General features: G+C 40.8%; 1 protein-coding gene across 3 annotated transcripts in view; it reads left to right on the top strand.

The window, feature by feature from the left end:
- The first annotated feature begins 833 nt into the window (after positions 1 to 833).
- Positions 834 to 22,612, top strand: part of fndc5a (fibronectin type III domain containing 5a) — a 45,608-nt gene continuing 23,829 nt past the window's right edge. For 2 of the 3 annotated variants that reach the window (XR_002428141.2, XM_012862090.3), the window contains exon 1: positions 1,550 to 1,974. Coding sequence is in view for 1 of the 3 variants with exons in the window: in XM_012862090.3 (XP_012717544.1) it covers positions 1,914 to 1,974 (61 nt within the window). In the remaining 2 variants the exon portion in view is untranslated. Of the gene's footprint in view, positions 1,013 to 1,549; positions 1,975 to 22,612 lie in introns of those variants that run through there. The other variant, XM_021316186.2, reaches the window with a different exon arrangement.

The raw sequence follows: 22,612 nt of genomic DNA, 5'->3' as shown, positions 1-22,612 counted from the left end.
CGTCATCAATGAACATTGAAATCAATCATTTTGATTTATTGATTATGACCATATTTTAATGGTCATGAAGGTCTCACTTGATGTGCATCTTTAATGGTTGAAATATTGTCAACTCAATTTTCAGGAATAGTATGGAAATATATTAAATATTTTTTCTGACATCTTGCAGCCGTTCTTTAAATGAGTATAAGTACAGAGCGCCAGCGTGAACTTTCCATGCACTCACCATATACAGGAGTATCATATTTCATCTACTTATCTGCATGTATCTATGCTCAAAGCTTGTGAAATTGTTTCCTAACCTAATAGGCGTGTTAGGTCAGCCGGTCTCTCTAAACCTAGTCTCAATTGTTTTATAAGCCTAACCCAGCTATAAACCTCGCCACCACCATCTTCCTCCCTGACCTGTCTGATATTTGCCTTTGTCATCGCGATGCTGTTGGTTCACGAATCTTCTGTAACAAACTCAAAGACCTTCAGAGAACAGCTGAATGTATGCTGATAAAAACGTACAAAGGAGTCGACTCCGCTGGCCAAGTGGGCAACTTTTGAAAGCAATTGATTGGTTATATTCAGGGGCATCAGAGCAGAGCAGGACTGAATAAAAAAGCATGCCATGTCACAATGACAAAATTGCGTTCAAATACATTGCAGTCATTGTAAATGACAAAATGTGTTAAGGTTCCAGAGGTATCAATAGTTTTGCAAGACAGGCGTTCGTGCAATCTCACATTCTCCTTTCTTGCGGCCAAAAAATATGGGCGAACGGAGAGGAGGGTGAAGCATGTTAACAACAGAACAATAACACCACCTGCTTTGTTCCCCTGTAACACGTCAGAGGCAGCGGTCTGTGGATCGAGGCGCACAGCAGGGCGAAGTCAGCACTTCTTGGGGACACGGCTAGGGGACAGAGGGCTGTCTCCTGACTCGGGACACGCACACAGGCAGAAACAAACACGCAAACATCCCGAGGAGCTACGAGTCCTGCAGCGGGCTGCGGGGAACCTGTCAGGTACTGTAACGCAGACTTTATCCACCTCTGCGCCCGCTTCACCGTGCGCTCCAGGCGCTCAACAAACAAACCCGAGGTGGAGAGGAGAGGCGGGTGTCGGCTCAGCGGTGAAGTCAAGAGACACGTGTTTTCCTATGAAGTGGAGAAACGCGTACCCACAGAGGCGACTGTTTGCGTGGGATAGTGTGCGCATATTTATTAGGCGAGTGGGTAGCGATAATTCGGAGCTCTGGCTCACCAAGTGGGCAAAGTGAAGCAGGGGCGTCCGTGAGAGGGCTTCTGGTGACAAGTTTGCACTTGATCGGCTGCTAATCCCACACGGTTGTGTTGCTTCTGGAGGTCAGGCTCGGTGTTTGGCGGCAACTTTTGGCAGCAATTTTAAAGACGCACGATTGGAAAAGAATGGAGTTTACATTTCCTCCGCATAATTACAGAAAATAAACATTTTTTATTATTATTTAACGTTTTAAAGTATTGCGCGTGGCTCTCTCTCTCCCTTTCTCCATCTCTCCCTCTCTCTCTCTCTCTCTCTCTCTCTCTCTCTCGGTGGGTACACACGAAGCCAGCGCGTTTTAGTGTGCAGCTGCAGCCGAGCCCTGGCGAGCAGTAGGAGGGATCTGACTGGTGCACATTTGGACGCATGTGAACGGCGCAGTCCATGATGATGAAGATGATGATGCTGGCTGCAGCTCTGCAGACAATCGCGGCTGCTGAACGAGCCGTGAGGTGCTGTCCACGGTGCTGAAGGGGTCGGCGTGTTTTCCCCGCCGCTCCCCCCCACCCACCCACCCCTCTCCTCGTCAGTCCAGACTACACGCGTGAACTGACGCGGATGCCGAGCAGCGCAACACAGCCCCAGTAAATAAATGGGACCGCACGTCATCCGAGCGCTTGAGAGATCATGGAGAGATTTTTCCTGCTCGTCCTCAGCGGCTGCCTCGGCGTCTCTCGAGTCACAGCGGGTAAGTTTGTGGCTTGGGAGCGATTTTTTTTTACAGGCGAGTCGGAGCGGCAGGGATAATTTACAGCGAAATTGAACGCAGCATTCATGACGGATGGAGGGAGAGGAGGGGTGGGGGGGGGGGTCCATCGGCATGCAGGGTGATGCTGGAGCTGGTGTCTGTGTTGTGTTGCGGTGGCTAATTATTGTGGGTAAACGTGGAGAGGCTGTTTTCAACATGCTGCAGCTGGTCAGAGAAACAAAGGGTTGCATGAAGCAGCTTCACAGAAACACTCCTGAACATGTGGAATGATGTGGAAGTGGAGCTGACCTGTGACACACTGCTGCTGCCGCTGCCCCTGTGTGTGTAAAGGAGGATAAAAGTGTCCTGTGAAGCCCATAAAATAAAAAAAGGCACCAACGCAGACATCATAAATCTCTCAGACAACTCGGGCTCAGGTCATGTTAGTTGACTACAATTGTCGAAAAACTACAATTGTGAAGAATTTTTTTCTTGAGTTCTTGTCATTACTAGTAAAGATGCACCGATCAGGTTTTTTTCTGTCCAATAACAGTTACCAAGCTTGTTTAAAGTCTCATCTATAATTCAGATTTTTGCTAATTCAATGGCTCAAGCTACGTGAAACATGAAAAAATAAATGTGAACAAAAACTTTTTTTATTCGACTAACTATAATAAATAAAAGACAAAAGATTGTGTTATTTTGTTTCAAAATGGGTACATGTAACAAATAAATACATAAAGGAGAAAGCAACGCACTGCAGGTAACACTAAAATAGGGGGTTGGGTTGGGGGATATTTCAACTACACCACATAAAAGAGAGAAAACATTTTGTAGGTTAATTTTTTTATATATTTCAGTCGACTCTGAAACAAAAGAAAATGTGTTTTAGGGTCTTTGAATAAGGTGGCAGTTTTCAAATCCAACAGAAAGTGAAAGAATAAGCAGATGGTCAATTTACATGTGTTCCTGCCAGGTGGTTCGATCTGGCTCAGTTGTTAGCACTGCTGCCTTTTAGCAAGAAGGTCCTGGTTTGAATCCTAGCTGGGGCCTTTCTGCAGGGTGTTTGAGTGTTATTTTGGCTCATGGCTCCCTCCGGGTGCTTACAGCTTCAACCAGTTCAAAACTATGAATGTTACATCAACTGGTCTCTCTAAATTCTCCTGGTGTTGGCCTCTGACAGACTGGCAGCCTGTCAAGGGTGTACCCCACTTCTTGCCCACAGACAATAACCCTGCAGGGAAAGAAGGGCATAGATGAAGAAAAAGGCGTGTCAAAAAGCATGCTGTTGGTTGATGTGATTTCCAGACAGGCAGCGGTGGAAGCTCTCAGTTTTGTGGCAGGTGATGAATAGGGGAGAAAAAAAGATTTTCAGTATCCAACCTACTGATCACTGATCAGAGCTGATTTCCCAAAAATGATATATGAGATATTTTTGCTTCAAGTATGACTCCAGATTATTAGAGCCACATTATGGGACTCTCTGCTACACAGAATCACCACTGATGCATGCCGTTTCACTGTGAGTGCTGGTTTGTCCAACATGCATCCATAAAACATCCTTTTTAAAAGCCCAAACTACCAGTCTGGAGCACTCACAGAGATGGAGAGCCACTCTTCATTTCTGCCATCAACATGCTCCTCTGGTTTGCTCATCATCCTCCCACTTCCACAGCCTCACTGCCGATGATGGAACACCAGGCGACTGCTCTCTGATACACACAGACACAGACAGTTTATTCAGACAAATAATTTAATTGTATCACACCCTCCTGTCCTCCTTGGGTTATGTCCAGCTGCCACAAAGAGAAACTACTTTTTGACACCCTTTTATGACAGGGAAAGTGAATTGCATTCAACTTGCAATTGTTATATTTTAGCTGCATATTATTTAGAAATACTGGATTTTATTTGCGCTGGGGATGTTTTACAGATATACTGGAACCTCTGGTAAAAATAAAAGTCTAAAAAAGCCTTAGAAATTCTATTTTATTGCAACAGCATAACCTAAGGCACTCAGACCAGAAGTGATTTGTTTATCTTCCACCTAGACATCTATGAGTTTCTGCTTGACTGATGTATAAATATGATGTGATGATGAGAAACAAACCACAGGCGAAAGCTATGACAACAAATATGTCCGGACCAAGTGAGAGAAAAAGCAGAAAGTGAGAAGAACAGACAGAAGATCAAATGAAGTAAACCATAGTTGTGAATATGTGACAAAAATCCCCCCCCCCCCCCCCCCAACCCCCCAAAAAAGAGAAAAGCTTCTGGAGGTTCAGGTAGATAATGAAGGGATTGTAGGAGCGTCCCCATATATGTAATCAGTTTGCTAACCTGAATAGGTTTTCTTTCAAACTCAACAAAAGATGCATCAAAGAAAACAGTTTGTTGATTCATTTACCTAAAAATAGTAGCTTTTGATGCATTTAATCAGCATGAAAAAAAATCCTGTTTAACCTACTGATCACTGTTCAGTCAGTCATCAAAATATATCCAAAGGATCCTGCAAAAAAAAAATGGCTCTCTGAGTCAGCTTCTTCTTCTGCCCCATCCCCTCCCCCTGGTAACTGGTGTGATGGCTGAACATTCCCATGGCACTTTTCTATGTCTATAATTGTTTGAACAGATGAATATGACACCATCAGGCATCTGGAAGTTTGACCCAGTGGAAACCCAGTATTGTGGAGGTCCACAATTCTTTTCCTGATATCTCACTTGATGCCTTTTAAGTTCCCATTATGTTACCCAAAGCACCAGTGTGTCTGAGAGGTGATTTAAAATTAGTATGAGTGTGTTTAGCTCTCTTTCACAGGACATCCTCAAGGCTTACCAAATTTCTTTAAATGCATACTCATTTTAGTGTATGTAGAAAGAAGAAAAAGTTAATCTCTTTATAAAAAATCACTTACAGTGTTTTCAGGCCCAAAGACTGATTTTATTTGCTACTATTTCATGTACACCGATATTAACATTTAGAATAAAAACAGGGAATAAAAACAACTATAGCTTTAGAGCTGCATCAGGTGACGTGAGGTTTATTTTTAGAAAATCATTTTACAAAATTACTGGACAAATTAAGAGGCTGTCCTTCCTGATGATATATGTTTGTTTTTGTCTCATGCCTTATTGGACGCTGGCAACCAGAAAACCAGGCCAAGATGATGAGGTAAAACAGTGGAGTGGGAAGGAATTAGTGGGTACTCCCTGTGGCCCCATAAAAATCCCCACCCCTGTTACATCTTTCATGTTTTAACTTGAGTCGTAAAAAGTAGGTCAGTCCCAGGAAAAACAATGCAACGTTTCTGTTTAAAATGCACATAATACCCTTTCATATTATTTCCTGATGAGGTCATACAGTCATATTTAATAAGTTAGAATATGCATTCCAATGAGGCATGGTTGTCTGATTAAAAGTACCTTTTGTAAATAACCTATAAGCAGGTATTAATCATGCTTTTCATTAAACACATATTTCTGTATAAAAGATGTTTTTTATTGGTCTGGTGTAATCTTATAATCTTAATATCTGTATCAGCTGTAAGCAGTAAATCATCACAAACTAACAGAAATAAAAACTTGAAAACATTAGTCTGCGTGTACCGTAATTAATCTATATATGTTTCAAAATCAGGTTTAATCTCCAAGTTGCTTAAGACAGCAAGGAATATGACTCCGTTTCCACTTTGCTTTCAATGAAAACAGTTTCAAACAATATACAAAAAGGTAAAAAGGAGAACAGGTTGAATTGTTGTAAATAAGCATGCTATCGATCTGGGTAGTCTGATTGTTAAGTGCTCATCAGACTGATAGCCTGGGGGAAGAACCCGCCTCTGTGGCAGCTGCTTTTCGTAAATAGCAGTCTGTGGCACCAACCTGAAGGCAAAAGTCTAAGCAGTTTGTGTGCAGGATGTGTGGGGTCTGCTGAGATGTAAGCTGCCCCATTTCTGGCTCTAGACCTGTACTGTACAGGTGATGGATGGAGAGAAAGTCTCCCTTGATGATCGTCTCTGAGGCCTAATTGTTTGTTGTAGTTTGGACCTGACCTGTTTTGTGGCTGAGCCAAACAACAGAGTGGTGGAAGCGTACAACACAGACTGAATGATGACAAGGTAGAAGATGACCAAAGGAGGATAGACCCCACTCTCACCTGTTGCACCTGCTCTGTCGGGAAGCTGGTGATCCACTTTGGGCTGAGTGAGCTTCTGTTGGAGGAGGTCTGGGTTGATGGGGTTGAAGGCCACAAATAGAATCCTGTCATACGTTCCCGGGCTGTCAGGGTGGTGCGGGATGAAGAGAAGTCCGAGATTTACTGCTTCTTCTGCTGACCTGTCGGCCCAGTAAGCAAACTGCAAAGCATCCAGCAGGGGGCTTACTATCTCCTTCCAAATGCTTCAACACCAGTCGCACAAAAGATTTTATGATCACAGACATCTGGGCAACAGGCCTAAAGCCATTTAACCCCGTGATGCTGGGTTTGTTGGGGACCAGCATGATAGTGAAGCATTCGAAGCATGAGACAGTGGAGAGGTCTATGTGGTTGTGGGGGGGTGGCAGAACATTGATAGATAGATGAATATCTTGTGAATGTTGTCATACTTACAGGTATCATAGCCCAGTATAGTGTATGCTAACTGAGCCGCAAACACTTTCTGAACTTAACAAAAACGATAACGCGCTGAACAGAAAGTTAGCTCCGTAATTATCTGTTTGTGGATTAGCACAGCTGTGCCCACCACTGTAGGTCAGCAAGTTGCATTTCTGCCTCTGGGCATGCAGGCTTGTGGTGGGATGTAAACACCGGCCTGGAAAAAACCAGGGGAACTCTAGGGGTGAATTTAAACCTACTCTACATGAGGGCTGCTCGTCTTATGTAACACTTTGACACTGGCACACCAACCTGTGCTGATGTAAAAGCAGATTGCAGCTGCTCTCTTTTTCTCCGAGAGCTCCACACTGCCGTCTGCTCAAAGCAGCTGGAAACTCTGCATCATCAGACTGTGATGTTTAGGAGTTCTTCTCTATTGAAAGTGAATGGTGAATATTGGTGCAGAGTACAAAAACACACAAAGCAAGGGAGTGAAGGACCGAGGCTGCCATCCATGGCGCCATCTTGTTTCACTTAGTGAAATTAGTTACTGAAACAAACCTTTCATAATTATTTCAATTTATTGATTACGAGTGGAAGTCTTTGCAGCTAATAGTTCAGAGTTTGGGGGGGTGGGTAAAATATGTAATAAAGAAATGTAACTGATTCCAGCGTTATACGGTTCTGTCTTTACAAAAACGAAGCAGAAGCTGCTTATCAGAGGTCACTTTTTGTGATGCCACCCCGAGAAAGAAGCAGTAAAGCCCAAAAAGAAATCCTATGTGAACAGTCGACGACGTGTCAAGCAATAACCTATCCAGCGTCAAAAAAGGAGTGATAACCCGTCTTCTCTCACAGTAACTGATCATAAACCAGGTGATTTTTCATGAATGCTTATGAGAAGATGTGCTGTCAAAAAAATGCATAAAAGAGGCTGAACTCGAGATTTTATCTCAGAAAACATCGCACACAGCTATTACTTTATGCCTTCAAGCATGTGTGGCCGACAGGCCATGCTGCATTGTTCGCTTAAAGAATGAAATTAAACCACATGCTCAGATGCTCTCATCTCTGCTTGGCCATGTAGTCACATGCTCCATTTTTGGCGAGTGATTGCTGTCTGACTGAAAGAAAAGAGTCCATCATCATCTGTAAAAATGCAATTCTCCTCAAAGCTGAATCTTTTAAATACTTTAAATTTGAAGCAAGTTTTGTGAGAGTGGAAGCTTTGAGGTGAGAATATTATCGGCGACATGCATAATGACTCATCTTTTCTTTGGTCTCCTCTCTGATTAGTTGAAATTACCTATACCTTTGTTACAAGTTTATTACAGTAAAGTAGAAAGTCCTTAGATTATTTCCTGATTGAAGAAACCAAACCACAAATAATATATTTGCTGTATAGCAAATGTGAGGAAAACCATCCAAAATTTTAAGTAAACCAAAGAAAAATTAAGAAAGATCTACAGAAAATCAGGGGAACTATCACTCAAGATTACTTCAAGGAGTGGGGAGCAAGATTTAAATATATAAAAGAGGGAAGCCTCAAAGGTTTTGCGCAGTTATGTTTTGCATTTAGCAATTTTTGACAGAAAAGTGGCACTTTTTTTAGCAAAGTTTTGTTTTACCTGGCTTCACAACATGCAAATTTTGCTAATGTTCACCTTGGTTGGAGCTAACTTTGATCCACAGCTGTATCAAACGTTTAGGCTTTCAAGACTAAAAGTGGGAATAATAAAGCGTTTAAACACAAGGAGGAAGCTGTAATTTATAGAGCACATTTGACTTCAAAAATCCTTTTCTCTCATTCATTGTTCATCATGTTTTAATCATTACCTGACAAGCTGAACTGTAGGAAGTAAAAAAAAAAAAACGTAAGTAAAGCTAAGTGTTTGTATCAATCTGCTGCTGTCCTTTGCTCTTGTGCTGTGTAGCTCTCTTCTTCGTCTTATAAAGCCCTTTTGAGCTCTATGAGAGCTTCTGGCTTAGCAAGAAGCAGATGAAAAGAGCAACGGCCTTGTGGTTAATAGTGAGGTCTCAAACTTGCAAAAGCTTTAAGATCTGGAAGTAACACAAGGATTAGGACAGCAGGAGGTTCAAACACAAAAAGAGAATCGATTAGATTGGCATCTCTTTACATCAGAAATTGATTTTAACGTCAGCCTCTCTTTGACGACGTCGTTTGCTCAATGTGTCGGGAGAGATTGGCGGCGTCATTTGATGCCAGCAGACTGACGTGTCGGCGGCCCTCTGACGCAGGCTGTCGTCTGTCAAGTATCCCAGGTGTAGGAGGGTCTGAGTTATCGTTTGGAAGGCCTTCATAACAAGAATGTAAATGTTTTTCTCACGGATCTTTGAACAGGGGACGGTGATTAATTTCACCATCTGTGACATGATATTTATACACAAAACAAAGAACTCATGACAAACCAAAACCTACACATAGTCTAGCTGACCCTGGTCAGTAGACCAGTAGCTCTACTTATGTGTTATTTGTTTATGACGAAACAAGTAAATTAAAAGTATAAAAAGCAGAAAAAATGTTGCATACTGTTATGCACTGATTCATTTCATTGTAAACCATCTGGTATTAGTAAGGCACCCTTGAAGTAAATACTTATTAGTAATTATTTTCCCCACAGTGTGTAGAATTTCCTAAACTTTACACTGATTTTAAGTGGAGTAATTCACTTTGGTCCTGTAAGTCTGAAAGGTGGGTCTGGTGTGAAAGCATCATCATGTACAAACATGACTTTTGCCCACAGTTAAGTATGGTGGAGGATAGGTGATGCTGGGGACCGGTTTCTCTTAGAAAGTTGTAGTGTGTGGCATCCAGAACTGTTTAAACGTCTTGGATATTTCACTTAAATATGGACAAATCAATATAAACTGGTTTCTTCACACAGAAACAGCCTTCTTCCACAACCATCTCAGATGGACAGACTCCAACAGGAAACCTGACTTAAGTGTTTTTCTGCGGTTGTGCAAAGTATCAGCAGCTGGGATACTAAAAGGTGTGTAGGGGGCTTAGGTTTGTAAATCTGCCATTGATGGTTTATCATGACTTTTGGATAACTGTCAGATGAAATGCTGTGATTGTTGCAACAATCCGCATTTCATCTGACAGTTCAAGGGTCTATAACCGTGGTCCTCAGGACCCACAGTCCTGCTTGTTTTCGGTGTTTCCCTGAATCCACACGCCAGACCTAAATACATGGGGGACTAATCAGCCTCTGCAGCCCTTGGTGGCTGCTGGTGACGTCATGCAATCATTAAATTCAGGTGTGGTGGGGCAGAGATACATCTAAAACATGCATAATGCTGGTTCATGAGGACCAGGCTTGAAGACCTGTGCCTTAGTTACTTTATTGTCTTTTTCATTGGCCTCAGAGAGTTGCCTGATCGTGGTGTTCTTGTCATTTTGAGTAGTCGATTATTCTTGCCATTAACTTTCTTTGATTATTTCCAGTATTTTGTTTTTGTTTTTAATAGTGGGTTGGTTTTCTTCATGCCATGGAGTTTTCTGTGTTTGTGTCCCCTGGGTTTCTTGCTTCAGCTGCAACAGCAGCATTCTCTGTGGTTGTTTTTAGAGTAAAAAATACTGTTTTGTCGGCTAATGTATCTCTGAGCCCACCAGGCACCACTTGTGGTTTTAAACAAGTTTGGATCCACAGGAAAAGTCAGACTCTACTGCTTAAAATAGCATCTTAAACATAAGACTGTGTGATTCCTTATCCATTATAAGAAGCTTTTGTTTGGGACAAAGTGTGTTGGGCCAGATGGTGTGTTTCACATTTGAGCAGTCTGCAACACAGGTGGGTCCCTTAGGGGGTTGCCTGCTTCACGGTCACCATCCCACAGGCATACTCACTGTTTATCCTTTCCCCTAACAAAACTTTCTCTGGATTACAAGTTGTGTCTGATAAAAAAAAATATGGCCAGTTATAGTTTTATATTGTTTGTACTTGTCTGGGTTCTGTTCACTTTTCTGATTCACATTTAGAAGATCGGTAAAAAGATGGGAATTTTTTTAAAAAGAATATTAATTAAAAAGCTGCTAGTTCAGAATCGGAATCAGAATCAGAAATACTTCAATAATCCCAGAGGGAAATTGTTGTTTCAGTACCATCGCCATAACATAAACAAACAAACAAGCATAATATAACTAGCTTCTTTTCTATACACATGACACAGTATGGAGATCAGGCTTGAGGCCTTTTCACACCCTTGTTCTCCAATTGCCATGTAAAGTATGAGGCCTGGAGGAGGAGCAGGCCATCTTGCCGGGTTTGGGCTGGGCCTTGTGTCTTGTGGGTTGGCCTACTTGCCATGGTGGGGGATGCATGACCGGTTGGTCTAGGCACCTACGGGTTCATCGGGTGTGCTCTGGTTGGCTGGCTCATTCAGATTATGTTGGCCCCTTCTCCGAATAGATAAGGTTAGAGTTGGGGATGGGGTATGGACCAGGTTTGCCCAGGTTGGAGTGGTGCTCAGCCCTAGTCTCAGCTTGTGGCTCGGGTGGTCTGCTCCCGGGACATCTCAAGATGACACCGCTGTAGTGGGTCTTATCTCCAACAATGATGAGTCCCACTACAGGGATGAGGTCAGCAATCTCACACAGAGGTGCTCCAGAAACAACCTGATCCTGAACACCAGTAAGACCAATGAGGTAATGATAGACTACAGGAGGTCCAGGAGGACTGAACACGCTCCTCTCTACATACAGGGGGAGGTGGTGGAGCGAGTGGACAGCATTAGGTTCCTAGGCATTCACATCTCCTCCGACCTCTCCTGCACTGCGAACACCTCCCACCTGGTGAGGTGTTCGCTCCCACCTCATAACTGTTATCTACGACGCATGAAGGACAACTAGGTCATACAACTTTTAAATCTTTCTTTTATTTTTTTATTTCTCTTGAACGCTGAAAGGGGGAAAAAAACACTGTAACCCTTGTTCATTCCCTGTTTGCCTTCATTATGTGTACTCTAAACCAGACTGGCAAAAGAGAAATTTCGCCACAGTAACACGCTGTGACAATAAAGACTCTTTGAATCTTTTGAATCTTTAAAAATTGAGCACAACCCTTTATCAAACCAACGTTTTACTTTAAACTGTAAAGTAAGTCTTAAAAAAAGAACACGTGCACTCTGAACTCTCTGAAGCTTGGTGAGGGTGTGTTCCGGGGTCTGAGTTTGTAATTGGATGGGAGGATGTAATATTATTATGATGTAGTATTAACCTACATCATAAGCTAGAATGCAAAAGGAAGGAAAACTGTTATGTTTAACTTTTTACTGACCCCCTTTTTTTCTATTGAAGCATATGTCTATCAATCGACATGTATCGTTACTGAATTATTGTCCAGCCCCATTATATACAATACTGCGTATTTTTCAGTGATGCTATCAAAGGTGTTGGTTGTTTGTACCTGTTATGCTTTTTTGGTTGGTGTTGCTGTTCTGTTTATATCTCTTTCTGCAAGTGTAGAAGCAGACTCCAAGTATGTTATCTTGCATCTCTCTTTTTCCTCTGGTCTATATGTGTTGCCTTTTCTCCCTTTTAACGTTTTGCCTCATTTTTTTCTCTTCTTTTCTTTCTCTTTTACATTTCCGTTTCTGTGTCCACTGGATTTGAAATAATCCCAAAATAATATCCATAATAATATTGGTTTTTTTTGCATATCTATCAAGCAGAGCACTTTAGCGAAAGCAGTATTGCTCCACTTGTGAAAGTAAATCTGTTGGACTCTCTGTCTTGACATTAAGACATGTAAGAAAATAAAAGCAAAATTGTCACAGATATCAATAATTCCACATTTAAGGATTTTAAAGGAGCAATACCAACATCATTATTTTCATTATCATTATTATTCTGAGAAATAGTTGTAGTCGTAGTTGTGGTAGTATGTTTCATCTTTTAATTCAGTGACACATCGATTGCAACACCAACACACACATAATGTCTTACATTGTAAAGTATGTTGTTAACTATAAAGTTCTGCCTTGAGAATGAGGCACCGTGTCTCAATGGAGCGTTTGCTGTTGAAATGTTTACAAGAACTCTTGCAACTGATCAAATATTTAATTAACAAATTCATAGCAGCCTAATTTCTGTCTGTGGTGCATCATTCATGGAGCTGCCAGCGCTGAAATCATTTCTAGTGGTTTTACAAGCAGCGTTTAACATATCTGACAGTTGTCCTTTATTAAATGATGTCATGGACAAATCCCAGTCTGCACCCCGAACACCCAATATACCCAGCATTCAGGCTGCTGGGATTTTATGGGCAGAAAGGAGACTCCAAGCTGTTTAAATTATTTTTAATATAATTTGAAGCTTAGAGCACATCTTATGTTCCTTAAGGCTTTTATTGTGAAGGCTTGATTGAAGTTTTGTCTCAGTTAATCTGCTATATTGACTTTTTATCAAAGTAGACTCTCATCACAACTGCTGCAGGCATAAAGTTTCATGTCATATTTTGGCTGTGCTGCAGAGGATAATTAAATCTCAGATACAATACTTTAACAAGTTCACTTTAACAAAGGCAAACCACACCATACTGAAAAGGGCAGACATCTGGCTAAAGGTTGTTGCACTCATGTCATCCATTCAAAAAATATCCCTTGCAACAAAATAAAGTCTAAAGAACAACTACATCTCTAGGTTTCTTTCACTGCATTCTTCTTGTGTCTGTAGCAAAGCATCTGCAAGGACATAAAAAGCCTGCAATTTTAATATGATGGCAACCGATGATATGATAATATTTGATTAAGTCTTTTTTTATGCGTGGAAAAGCTTGAACTCTAATATGTACTGTTGAAGAACACTGACAGATAAATAGAACATGGACATTGAGTGGGTTTAAAAAAAGATTAATTTTTGTTTCCAGTTTGAGCTGCGGCAAAAAAAAAAAAAAAAAAAAACTAATTATTGCCAATTTCCATGACTGAATGCTACTCTGCACCAACTGATTTTACTGATAAAGGCTTATTAATTTTCATATTGAGGAAGTACCCCGCCTCAGTTCATTATGAGAAAACCACAGGCCAGGTAGCCTCAGATGGCAGTAAAGTTAATAAAAAAAGAGGGGCGAGGAACGGGCAGGATCAAAGCACTGATACGTTTCAGTCAAATTCTCCCTCTCCACCTGCCTGTGAAACCGCTCCTGAATGCGTTTCTATCACTGCTGTGCTCCCGACGTCCGTGGGTGTGGAAGGAAATCCACAGAGAGACGGAAGCTATAGGAAGGGAGGGTTGAAAGTGACACTGTGAAAAAAAAAATTTCAGATTTCTCCCAAAGCTCACAAAATACATATTACTGTCATCTCACAGGATTTCATGCTAAGGTAGACATACCTAATAATTAATAAAAACAATGAAAACGCTATATTTATGAAAAGAAGCAAAACTATTTTCTTAACAGATAAAATTTGTCAAAATACAATGAGGGATTGATTATAAGAGAGATTGGCCAAATAAAACATAGAAAGAAGAAAGTTGATCGATTAGTTTGCAGTATTGACCTGTTTTCAGGCACCCCAGATGCTTTGTTTTCTTTTTGCTTTTGTACTTTTGGTCTTCTTTACCAGTTATCTTCTGTGTACGAATAATGGAATATTTCTGTTATTTCTTTCACCAAAGTTTTTTTCTATCAATTAAATTATGGAAAACTTTTATTTTTTAACAAATTACCGTCCTTGTCCTTGTCTTAATTTTGACCATTTAGCAACCTTTAACAAACAGGCACTTGCCTTTTTATCAGTTTTTTTCTGGCACCCAAGCTGCTGGAATATTTAAATTTCTTGCTGTTTTTCTATTATTATAAAGGGCTAATATCACATTCATAACCTTATATCAAGCTGTGAGCTCCCTTAGAGCTATCAACTCCACCTCATATCACTGGCCTGCCTGAGGGGCGAAGAGAAAGGAGGGTGGGGGGCTTGTTCCTAATTTGAGAATAGATTTCATTAGCTGTGGGGTTGTCAAATAATCAGCCTCATGGCACTCCTTTGCCTTTTTGAATTAGCTGGCTTGCATTCTCTTTGTACACAATGCCGCATTGATTTTCATACTCAGCTTTTTGACATTTAATTAGATAAATGCTAGTGTGTGTGTGTGTGTGTGTACGTTTCATCAAGTAGAAATATAATGTTTTGCAACCGCAGCCTTTCCACCTCAGCGCGCTTTTGGCCGGCAGGGTTGGAAAATTCATTTCCCACGAGTAAATAACTCATTCCTCTACAGAGGGACAGAAAAAAAAAATGTAGGTGTGATTATTCGACAGAGCTAGGTTGCTGTGTACAGAATCAGAGCGGACCACAGAGAATGCATACAGAAAAAAAAAATACAATACAGCCTAAACAAAATATAAACATGGTTGTGGAATAAGAAGTGACGCGACTGCAAATACATCCTATGTTGAAACGTAAGACACTTCTTTTTACAGCCACCCGCCAACCTACACTGTAAAGCAGCTGAAGAATGAGATTAATCAATAGCAGAATAGTATATGAGTCAGTCACCATCTCCCCTTTTCACCCACCACATCCTCACTGTTGCCAGATTTCCATTGAAGTGTCCGCTGCAAGCAGAGAACGATGGAGGAGCTGCCAAAAGATCCAACGCACGGCACAGAAATCCAGCGAGAAGAGAGACGGACGTGGCTGAGAAGGTGGAGAGACAGAAAACAGACAGCGCAGGTGTCTGCGGGGGGTGGGGGTTTACCTCAAGTGTCTGTGACAGTCAGAAAAAAAGGATTGGAAAATGATTTAATACAGTAAATACAGGACAGGGATTTCTCCTGGCAGCTGTAGATCCTAAAGATCTGGCAGGAGACTGAAACAAATGATAAAGAACAAATAAAAAAGGGTTTGTCCATAAGGGGACTTCCTTTAGGCTTTATACTTTAAACAGCGGCAATAAGCAGCATGGCTGTGAAACAGCTGTCCGCACTCAATAAAGAACACATTATGGTCGACAAGTTATAAAACACGACAAAGCATTGCAGCGTGATTATACACATGTTAGCTAGCACCTCTTAATTAGTTACCAGATGGTTCTGCTTCGTGATAAAGTCCGAATCGCCTCCAGCTCACTCAGCATCCTTGCAAATTATGACTATATGACTATTGTAGGGTTAGGTAGACACATCATGACAAACATTATTAAACAAGCTTGTAAAGAAGTTGATTTCTCAGTTGAAAGTATTTTATTAACTACATAAACGTAATATCTAATATACTCTTCCTAAAGGTATTAGGTTTGATATCTCGTTGTACACTTTTAAGCTGGCAAACCACTTACGGCATATTGGAACCAGAAGTAAACCATCAGGGTTGTCTCTAGTAGACCCTTTAAATTAAAAAATGTATTTCTGAAATATCTATAGTTCATTATTTTCTAAAGACATGAACAAACCCATTGGTTGGTATAAGAATTTCCAGTATTCTTTAAAAGAAGCAAGCTTTAGCCTATTAGAATTAATTCTACTCTGTTGCTAGGCAGATAAAAGACTGTCTGAACTCAGGGACGCTCTCTGGAAAATGGTAGCAGGCTGTGCGACGGTAACGCTGTAGGAACTCTGCAGCGCCGCAAAAACAAAGAGTCTCTTTATTTAAAAGGAGAAAGCTAATCTCTTTCCGTCTGAAGAGGTTTTGAAGTGGAGAGGTTGGATCACTATAGTAGAAATGCAACAATCAACTGGCAAGAAGTTGGAATGGACAGTTTTCTGGCGACAGACTGCAACAGCATGTATTTTCATGCATTTTTTTGTTTATTTTTTTGTTTGATAACACTGAAAAAAAATAACAAACATTTTGGGTGAGGCAGAGGAAAACCCACAATAATTCAGTTAGTTTTGCCATAAGATTCTCATCATTACGGTTTAATGTATAGTTGCTATTTACCCTGCAGGCTAAAGTGCTCTTTATAAGTTTCATTTCATCTCACTACGTATGTGTTGCACCAAATTAACACTGCTTCGATATTTTATCCCATCTGCAGGTTTTTTTTAGCTTCCGCAGGGTGATTGCTTACTCGCCATGACACAGTTTATAGAGATGGATGTCACCCAAAATTAGCAGCACAACATGATGCGCAGTGATTCTTAACACCTGAGGCCGAGTCTGAAAGGCCAGACAGAGCTGGAAAATGACAGAGCTAACAGGCAGTTTTCACCTTAACTCACAAGCCCAGAGACCAGCTCATTAACAATCCGGGGAGCAGAACCAGCCGAGGGCCCTGAATCTAAGAGAGAGGCATTTCTAATAACTGCAGAGCTGTAATAAGGTGGTACAAATCAACGTCTCGCCATGGGGCTGGATGGCAGCAGGAACACCACCCTGCACGCTTGGGGTTTTAAATTCAGCTGGGTCATGGCAGGGGGATGTTTAGTTAAACAGGTTACATTCGCAGAGTTTGCTCTCAAGTGTTGGAAGGGTTTTAGCAGATACAGTACATATATGTTATTTTCATTACATCTTCTTACACACTGTGCTGTGAAAAATTGTTTGCCCTCTTAAAGATTTTTACACACTCACTCTTAAAGGTTTCAGATCATCAAAAATGTCACACTTTGGGTATCTAAACCAATCTGGCTCTGTGTGGAAAGGTAATTTCTACCTAAATCTGATAAATTGTGCCACTCTTAGCAGCAAAAGATAACATCAACATCGAGTTTGTGATGCCTGGCAATGATTTGTTTTTACATTACCCCTCAGAGAATATGGGCCACAATCATTTTGAGAATTTTTTTACTCAGTCACATTGGAGTGTTTTTGAAAATGAAAGACATTAGAATCACATTGCAGTATCGAAAAATGGATTTACCGTGTTTTTCGGACTATAAGTCACTCTGGAATATAAATCTTATCGGTCAAAAACTGCGTCATAAAGACGAAAAAAACATATAAGTCGTGCCAGACTATAAGTCACATTTATTTAGAAATTTATTTCACACAATCCAAGACTAAAAACTGATATTTATTCTTGTTAGACACCTTACTCAATTGCACAGCTGCATCCACAACCGGCTGAATAATCTGAAACACACCTGGTAGGTAGAATGGGGGTAAATTTGCATAACAAGTTACCGACCAGGAAAGTCCTCGTCAGTGTACTTCAACGAAACGGGCCATCACGCAAAAAGTTGTGAAAATTAAACTGAAATTAGACAATGAGCATAGCGGTGCTACGTGCTAAGCTAACAGACACGGATGTTTGAGAGCAACATAAAGCTCATGTGCATCAGCGAAGTTGTAAACCGCCCGGGCAACATACTTGTAAGCTAGCGCTAGCTGTGATTAGCTTCAAGGATAGCCCAGTAACAGGGTTCTCTCTCGGTCTGGGTTCTCCTTTCAAGCTCCACCACGCAATGATCTGCTGCGTGAATGCAGACTGACACAACTAAATAACATACCAACATGTATTCTGTCTTTGTTGTCTATAAGTTAATGTATCAATAAGTTTTTAAGTGGTACAGCAGCAGCATATAGTTTTAACAAGCCTAGAGCGCCCTCTTGTGGCTATAGATGGTAATGTGTTCTTGGTTCATGTTGGTCAGTACGATTTACCATTTAAAATTGATATATAAGTCACACCTGACTATAAGTCGCAGGATCGGCCAAACTATGAAAAAAACACGACTTATTGTCCAACAAATATGGTTGAGAAGGCCATTCCAGAACTTCCTGTACTGATGATTGGATGTTCTCCTGCAGGATGTTCTGCTGGAGAACAAAATTAATGATTCCACCAATGATGGAAAGAAGTACAAGCGGCCCCAGACCATCATAATACAACCACTATGTTCGACCGCCAGTATTATGTCATTTCCGAAATGCTGTGTTAGTTTTACACCAGATATAACAAGACATAAATCTTTCAAAAAGTTGCCTCTTCGATTCATAGAATATTTTCCCAAATATTTTGGGGATCATCAAGATGTTCTTTGGTAAATGCGAGATGGGCTTTTGTGTTCCTTTTGGTCAGCACGGGTTTTATTCTCTTTCTTAAGGTCACATCTCTGACCTGAAGTGAGGCATTAAAGTCTGCAGAGCTTTAGATGTTGTTCTGGTTTGTTTTGTGACCTCCTGGTTGAATCTTCAATGAGCTATTTTAATACCTTCGGTTTCACCACTGCTGCATGTTTTCTGTAGCTGTGGATTAAGGCTCTTACATCAGTTCGCTGGAGTCCCAAAGTCATAGAAATGGTTTAGTAATCCTTTCCAGATTGAGATGTCACTAACCTGTCAGAGCTTTCTACAGTTGTTTTATTTTATTTCATTTCTTTAAATGATGTGTTGCTTTTTGAAATATCTTCTATATTTTAGTACATTCTGGTGCTTTTTGAAACTTCTTCGGTCAATTTAAATACATTGTGACAAATTATTTTCCATCTAGTTGCATCAGTTTAAGCGAACATAGTGAGGATTTGCTTGTCACATTGTTCATCTGTTTACACCTTAATGTATTTGAATAGACCTTTGTTATGCTTTTAATTCTCACAATAAAGTCATACTCCACCTCGTTCTAAATCAATGACAGAATTCACGGCTTTTTAGGAAATCCCCCACATTTCTATTATGTTAATTTGTGTCTACTGGCTGCTGTTCGTCCATCTGCTTGTTTCTGCGGTCACAATCCATTTCTGCATTATTTTTGCAGTTATTGCTGCTATAGTGCTATAATAATGCTTATTTCTGTCGATGGTAGATATGGCACAGAGGTTTTGTGTTTAGCGGCGTCTCTCTGCTTGATGGACACACAGAAGGCACTACTGCTGTCAACAACTTCTTGTTCTTATCTGTTTTGGGTTTTTTTCCAATAGAAAGTACTCCTCCCTCAACGTGTCTCTGTATAGATGTCCCGCTTTCCAGGAACCCCTAACTATTGGCACAATTTGAATAAGCTAAACTGAATTGAATTGAATAAATTTGTTAATATTTAGTTGAAGTATTTCACATTTCTGCCGATACAACGTCCAGTTTCCGGCTAACTTGTCAGTTCAGAAAACGCCTCCTAGTTGCAGCACTGAGTCGTGGTTTGTTTGTATATGTGCATGAGATTCGAAATGAAATCATAATAGATCAGATTACAAAGAGAGGACGACTGGCTGCGGATTTTATCCTGACTGAAGTGTCTGCACTGTGAGCTTCGAGGCCTCCTTGTTGTTGAGAACAAATCTCCAGTAACTGTGCTGACTACATGCTTGTGCCATGTTTTAAATGGGCGTGCACAAAACGATTGGAGGCAGGAGGTACAGCTCCACGGAGACCGCTCAGAAAAGTAGAGCTATGCAGCTGGGAGCATGAAAAAGGAAAATCATTTGATCTTTACAGCACCCAACAGTACACGCTCCACATTACATATTCTCAGGCTACCTGCCGTATCTCCCTCCAACTCAGCCCTGCTTCACTTCGTAACGAGCGGCAGTCAAACTCCGTCCAGCCGAGGCCTATAGAGCAACGAGGAGAGCAATCATAAAACATTGATGGACCTCTCAGCATGCGCTCATCCCCCGATGAACCGTCCACACTTTAACATGTTCAAACGTCTCGGGGAGCTTTTAAACATCGGGGGGAGCATTAAGGAGCTGTCATCGTCGACGCTGCTCAGCGTGGGACTGACAATTAGCTGTCACTCCGATCATCATCAGGATAACAAAGACGCACATGCCGCAGAGGAATCCGTCATGGCTCAAAGTCACCCCCGCTTCTCTAGGAACGAAGGCGGGCTGCGTGCCGCTGAGAGTTTATGAAGACATCTGTCTGGTGTTTCATTAGGGCCGACTCCTGTGTCATGTGGATATTTAAGGAACGCGGTCACGACCTGGCATCCTCGCTCTCTATCCCCAAAGAGAAACACATGTGAAGAGGAGATCGCCAATGACAAACGAAAAAGTTACCAGGAGCTCTGGAACATGAGGACACTCGGAGAGTGGGTTTAAAAATTCAACGAAAGGACATTTTCAGCTGATGCTCGCCTTCCGTGGCTTCTGTGGATATATTTCTTTGATTTAATATAACATTTTTAAATCAATGCCTGTTTTGTTGAAGGATAACTGTAAACTCTTTGTAATTTCTTTTTTTTTTAAAACGCAGGCACTCAGAATCACAGACATTGGAGTGAAGTCACAAAAGAACCACACAATGAGAGAGGGACAGATAATCAGACATTATATTTATACGGTAGGAATTTCTGATTCAAAATCTAAAGAGAAAGTAGCCTCACCATGAGCATACATTCGATTGCTCTATTTAAAGAGTGGATTTGATGTTTTACAAAAACCGACATGGTTTAAAAAAAAGCAAAGATATATTCAGGCTCATGATTCAATGTGAGCACTGGTCTGGTTGTTTAATCATCAGGATTTGATTCATACCAGAACAGATGTTTATTGATAAATTGCCATTTTTGTTGCAAACATTTCTTTTATTTAGTCAATTTAATACATTCTTCTTGAACTCTAGTCTGTACTATTAAGCATCTGCATTTTAGAGTAGTGCAAAGACACCCCCCTCATTTTTGATCTTCCACCGAGAGCAGCTCTTTTCTTTCTTCAAAGGAGCTTTCTGGACTTTGGATTCAGTCTAAGCAAACTTTGATCCACATCGTGAGCCAGATTTATTTTTGTAAACGAGTTTTATAAACCTTGGACATTGTTATTGTGCAGATTGTTATGTGAAAGCAGCCCACAAATCTGGAAAAAAAAGGCCCTCTAAGACAAGACAAACAACAGATTTTGCTAATACTTAAAGTCTATTGTTTAATTTATAAATCTGGAAAGCTCTCAAATAATAAAAAGCACAACTTTAAATTTCAATATTGAATGTTAATATACCAAATTTTCAATGCAAACCCCTACTTATTGAAGGGATAAATTACATGTTTGAAATGGTTTAATGGTGCAATCTAGAGATAGTTGATATGGTTAAAGTGAAAGATTGTTGATGTTTGTGGAGTTTGGAGGGTCTTTCAGAAATCAAAAGTAGTTTATTCATTCAGTCATTTGTTTATTCAATTATAAATCACTTTAAAAACCAGCAGACAATCAACAAGTACAGGTGAATAAATAATAAGTAGCTGTAAACAAAATAATAGAATCCATTTTTTGTTGGCTTTTTACAATCGCCTTACCAAAAGTCCGCTTCTGATTTGTAGATCAATCCCTTGTAACAACTCCTCACGCGGAGGCAATCAGCCTCTTGGACAATTGAACAGGGCAACGACAACGACAGTGTGCAGTTCGACAGATGTGTGAGACATTTGCGCCTTTCCAACTCAAACACGCCCATCCAAATCCTGACCAATCACTGAACAGTAGTCGGACACCCTGCGAGAAAAGCTCTCTGCCCAGACGGTTGTGTTGAGAACGAGCAGCAGGAACACCCAGAGCAGTGCTGCAAGAACAAAATGACGACTTCTGTTGGGGGAGGCGAGAACGAATTTCTCGCTTCTCGCGGATTATGTCGCAGCCTTGACGGTGGACAGTCACTTCTGTGCTTTTGTTAAACCTGCAGTAATTCCTCCTGTTGAGGAAGCATTTGGCAACAGTAGAAAGGAAGATTCCCCTTTAACTGGAAGGAACTTTCAGCAGAACCTGGTTAGGGTTTGAAAAGTCATAGCAGACACACGAAAACATTAAAAATGAAAAATAAACACTGCGGCCTTGGTCTAGGAGTATCTTCCATGTTACATAAAAAGTAGAGCTGAGGGCTTCAGGAGTTGTTCTTTATCAATTAGACAACGCGGCTAATCACATACGCTCTCAGCCAGGACCCCACTCAAGAACAAATTTGTCTATTACAACCATTTTGATAGGAGGACGGATCAGTATTTCAAGATTGCCACACATTTTTCTCTTTCTGTTGTCAACATATGCTATGTTACATTTGTCTATTTATGTGCAGGATTGTGTAAGTTATGCAAGATTCACAATGTTTCTCTTCACACAGGTGCTAACCGTCATTTAAGAATGTACTTCAAGTAAAATGCCTAATATTTGAACAACCCAGTTACATCAGGGCAGAGATTTTTCACTTTTTACG

This window comes from Fundulus heteroclitus, chromosome 19 (assembly GCF_011125445.2).
Source record: "Fundulus heteroclitus isolate FHET01 chromosome 19, MU-UCD_Fhet_4.1, whole genome shotgun sequence".
NCBI lineage: Eukaryota > Metazoa > Chordata > Actinopteri > Cyprinodontiformes > Fundulidae > Fundulus > Fundulus heteroclitus.
This window is presented reverse-complemented; position numbering and strand designations above follow the sequence as displayed.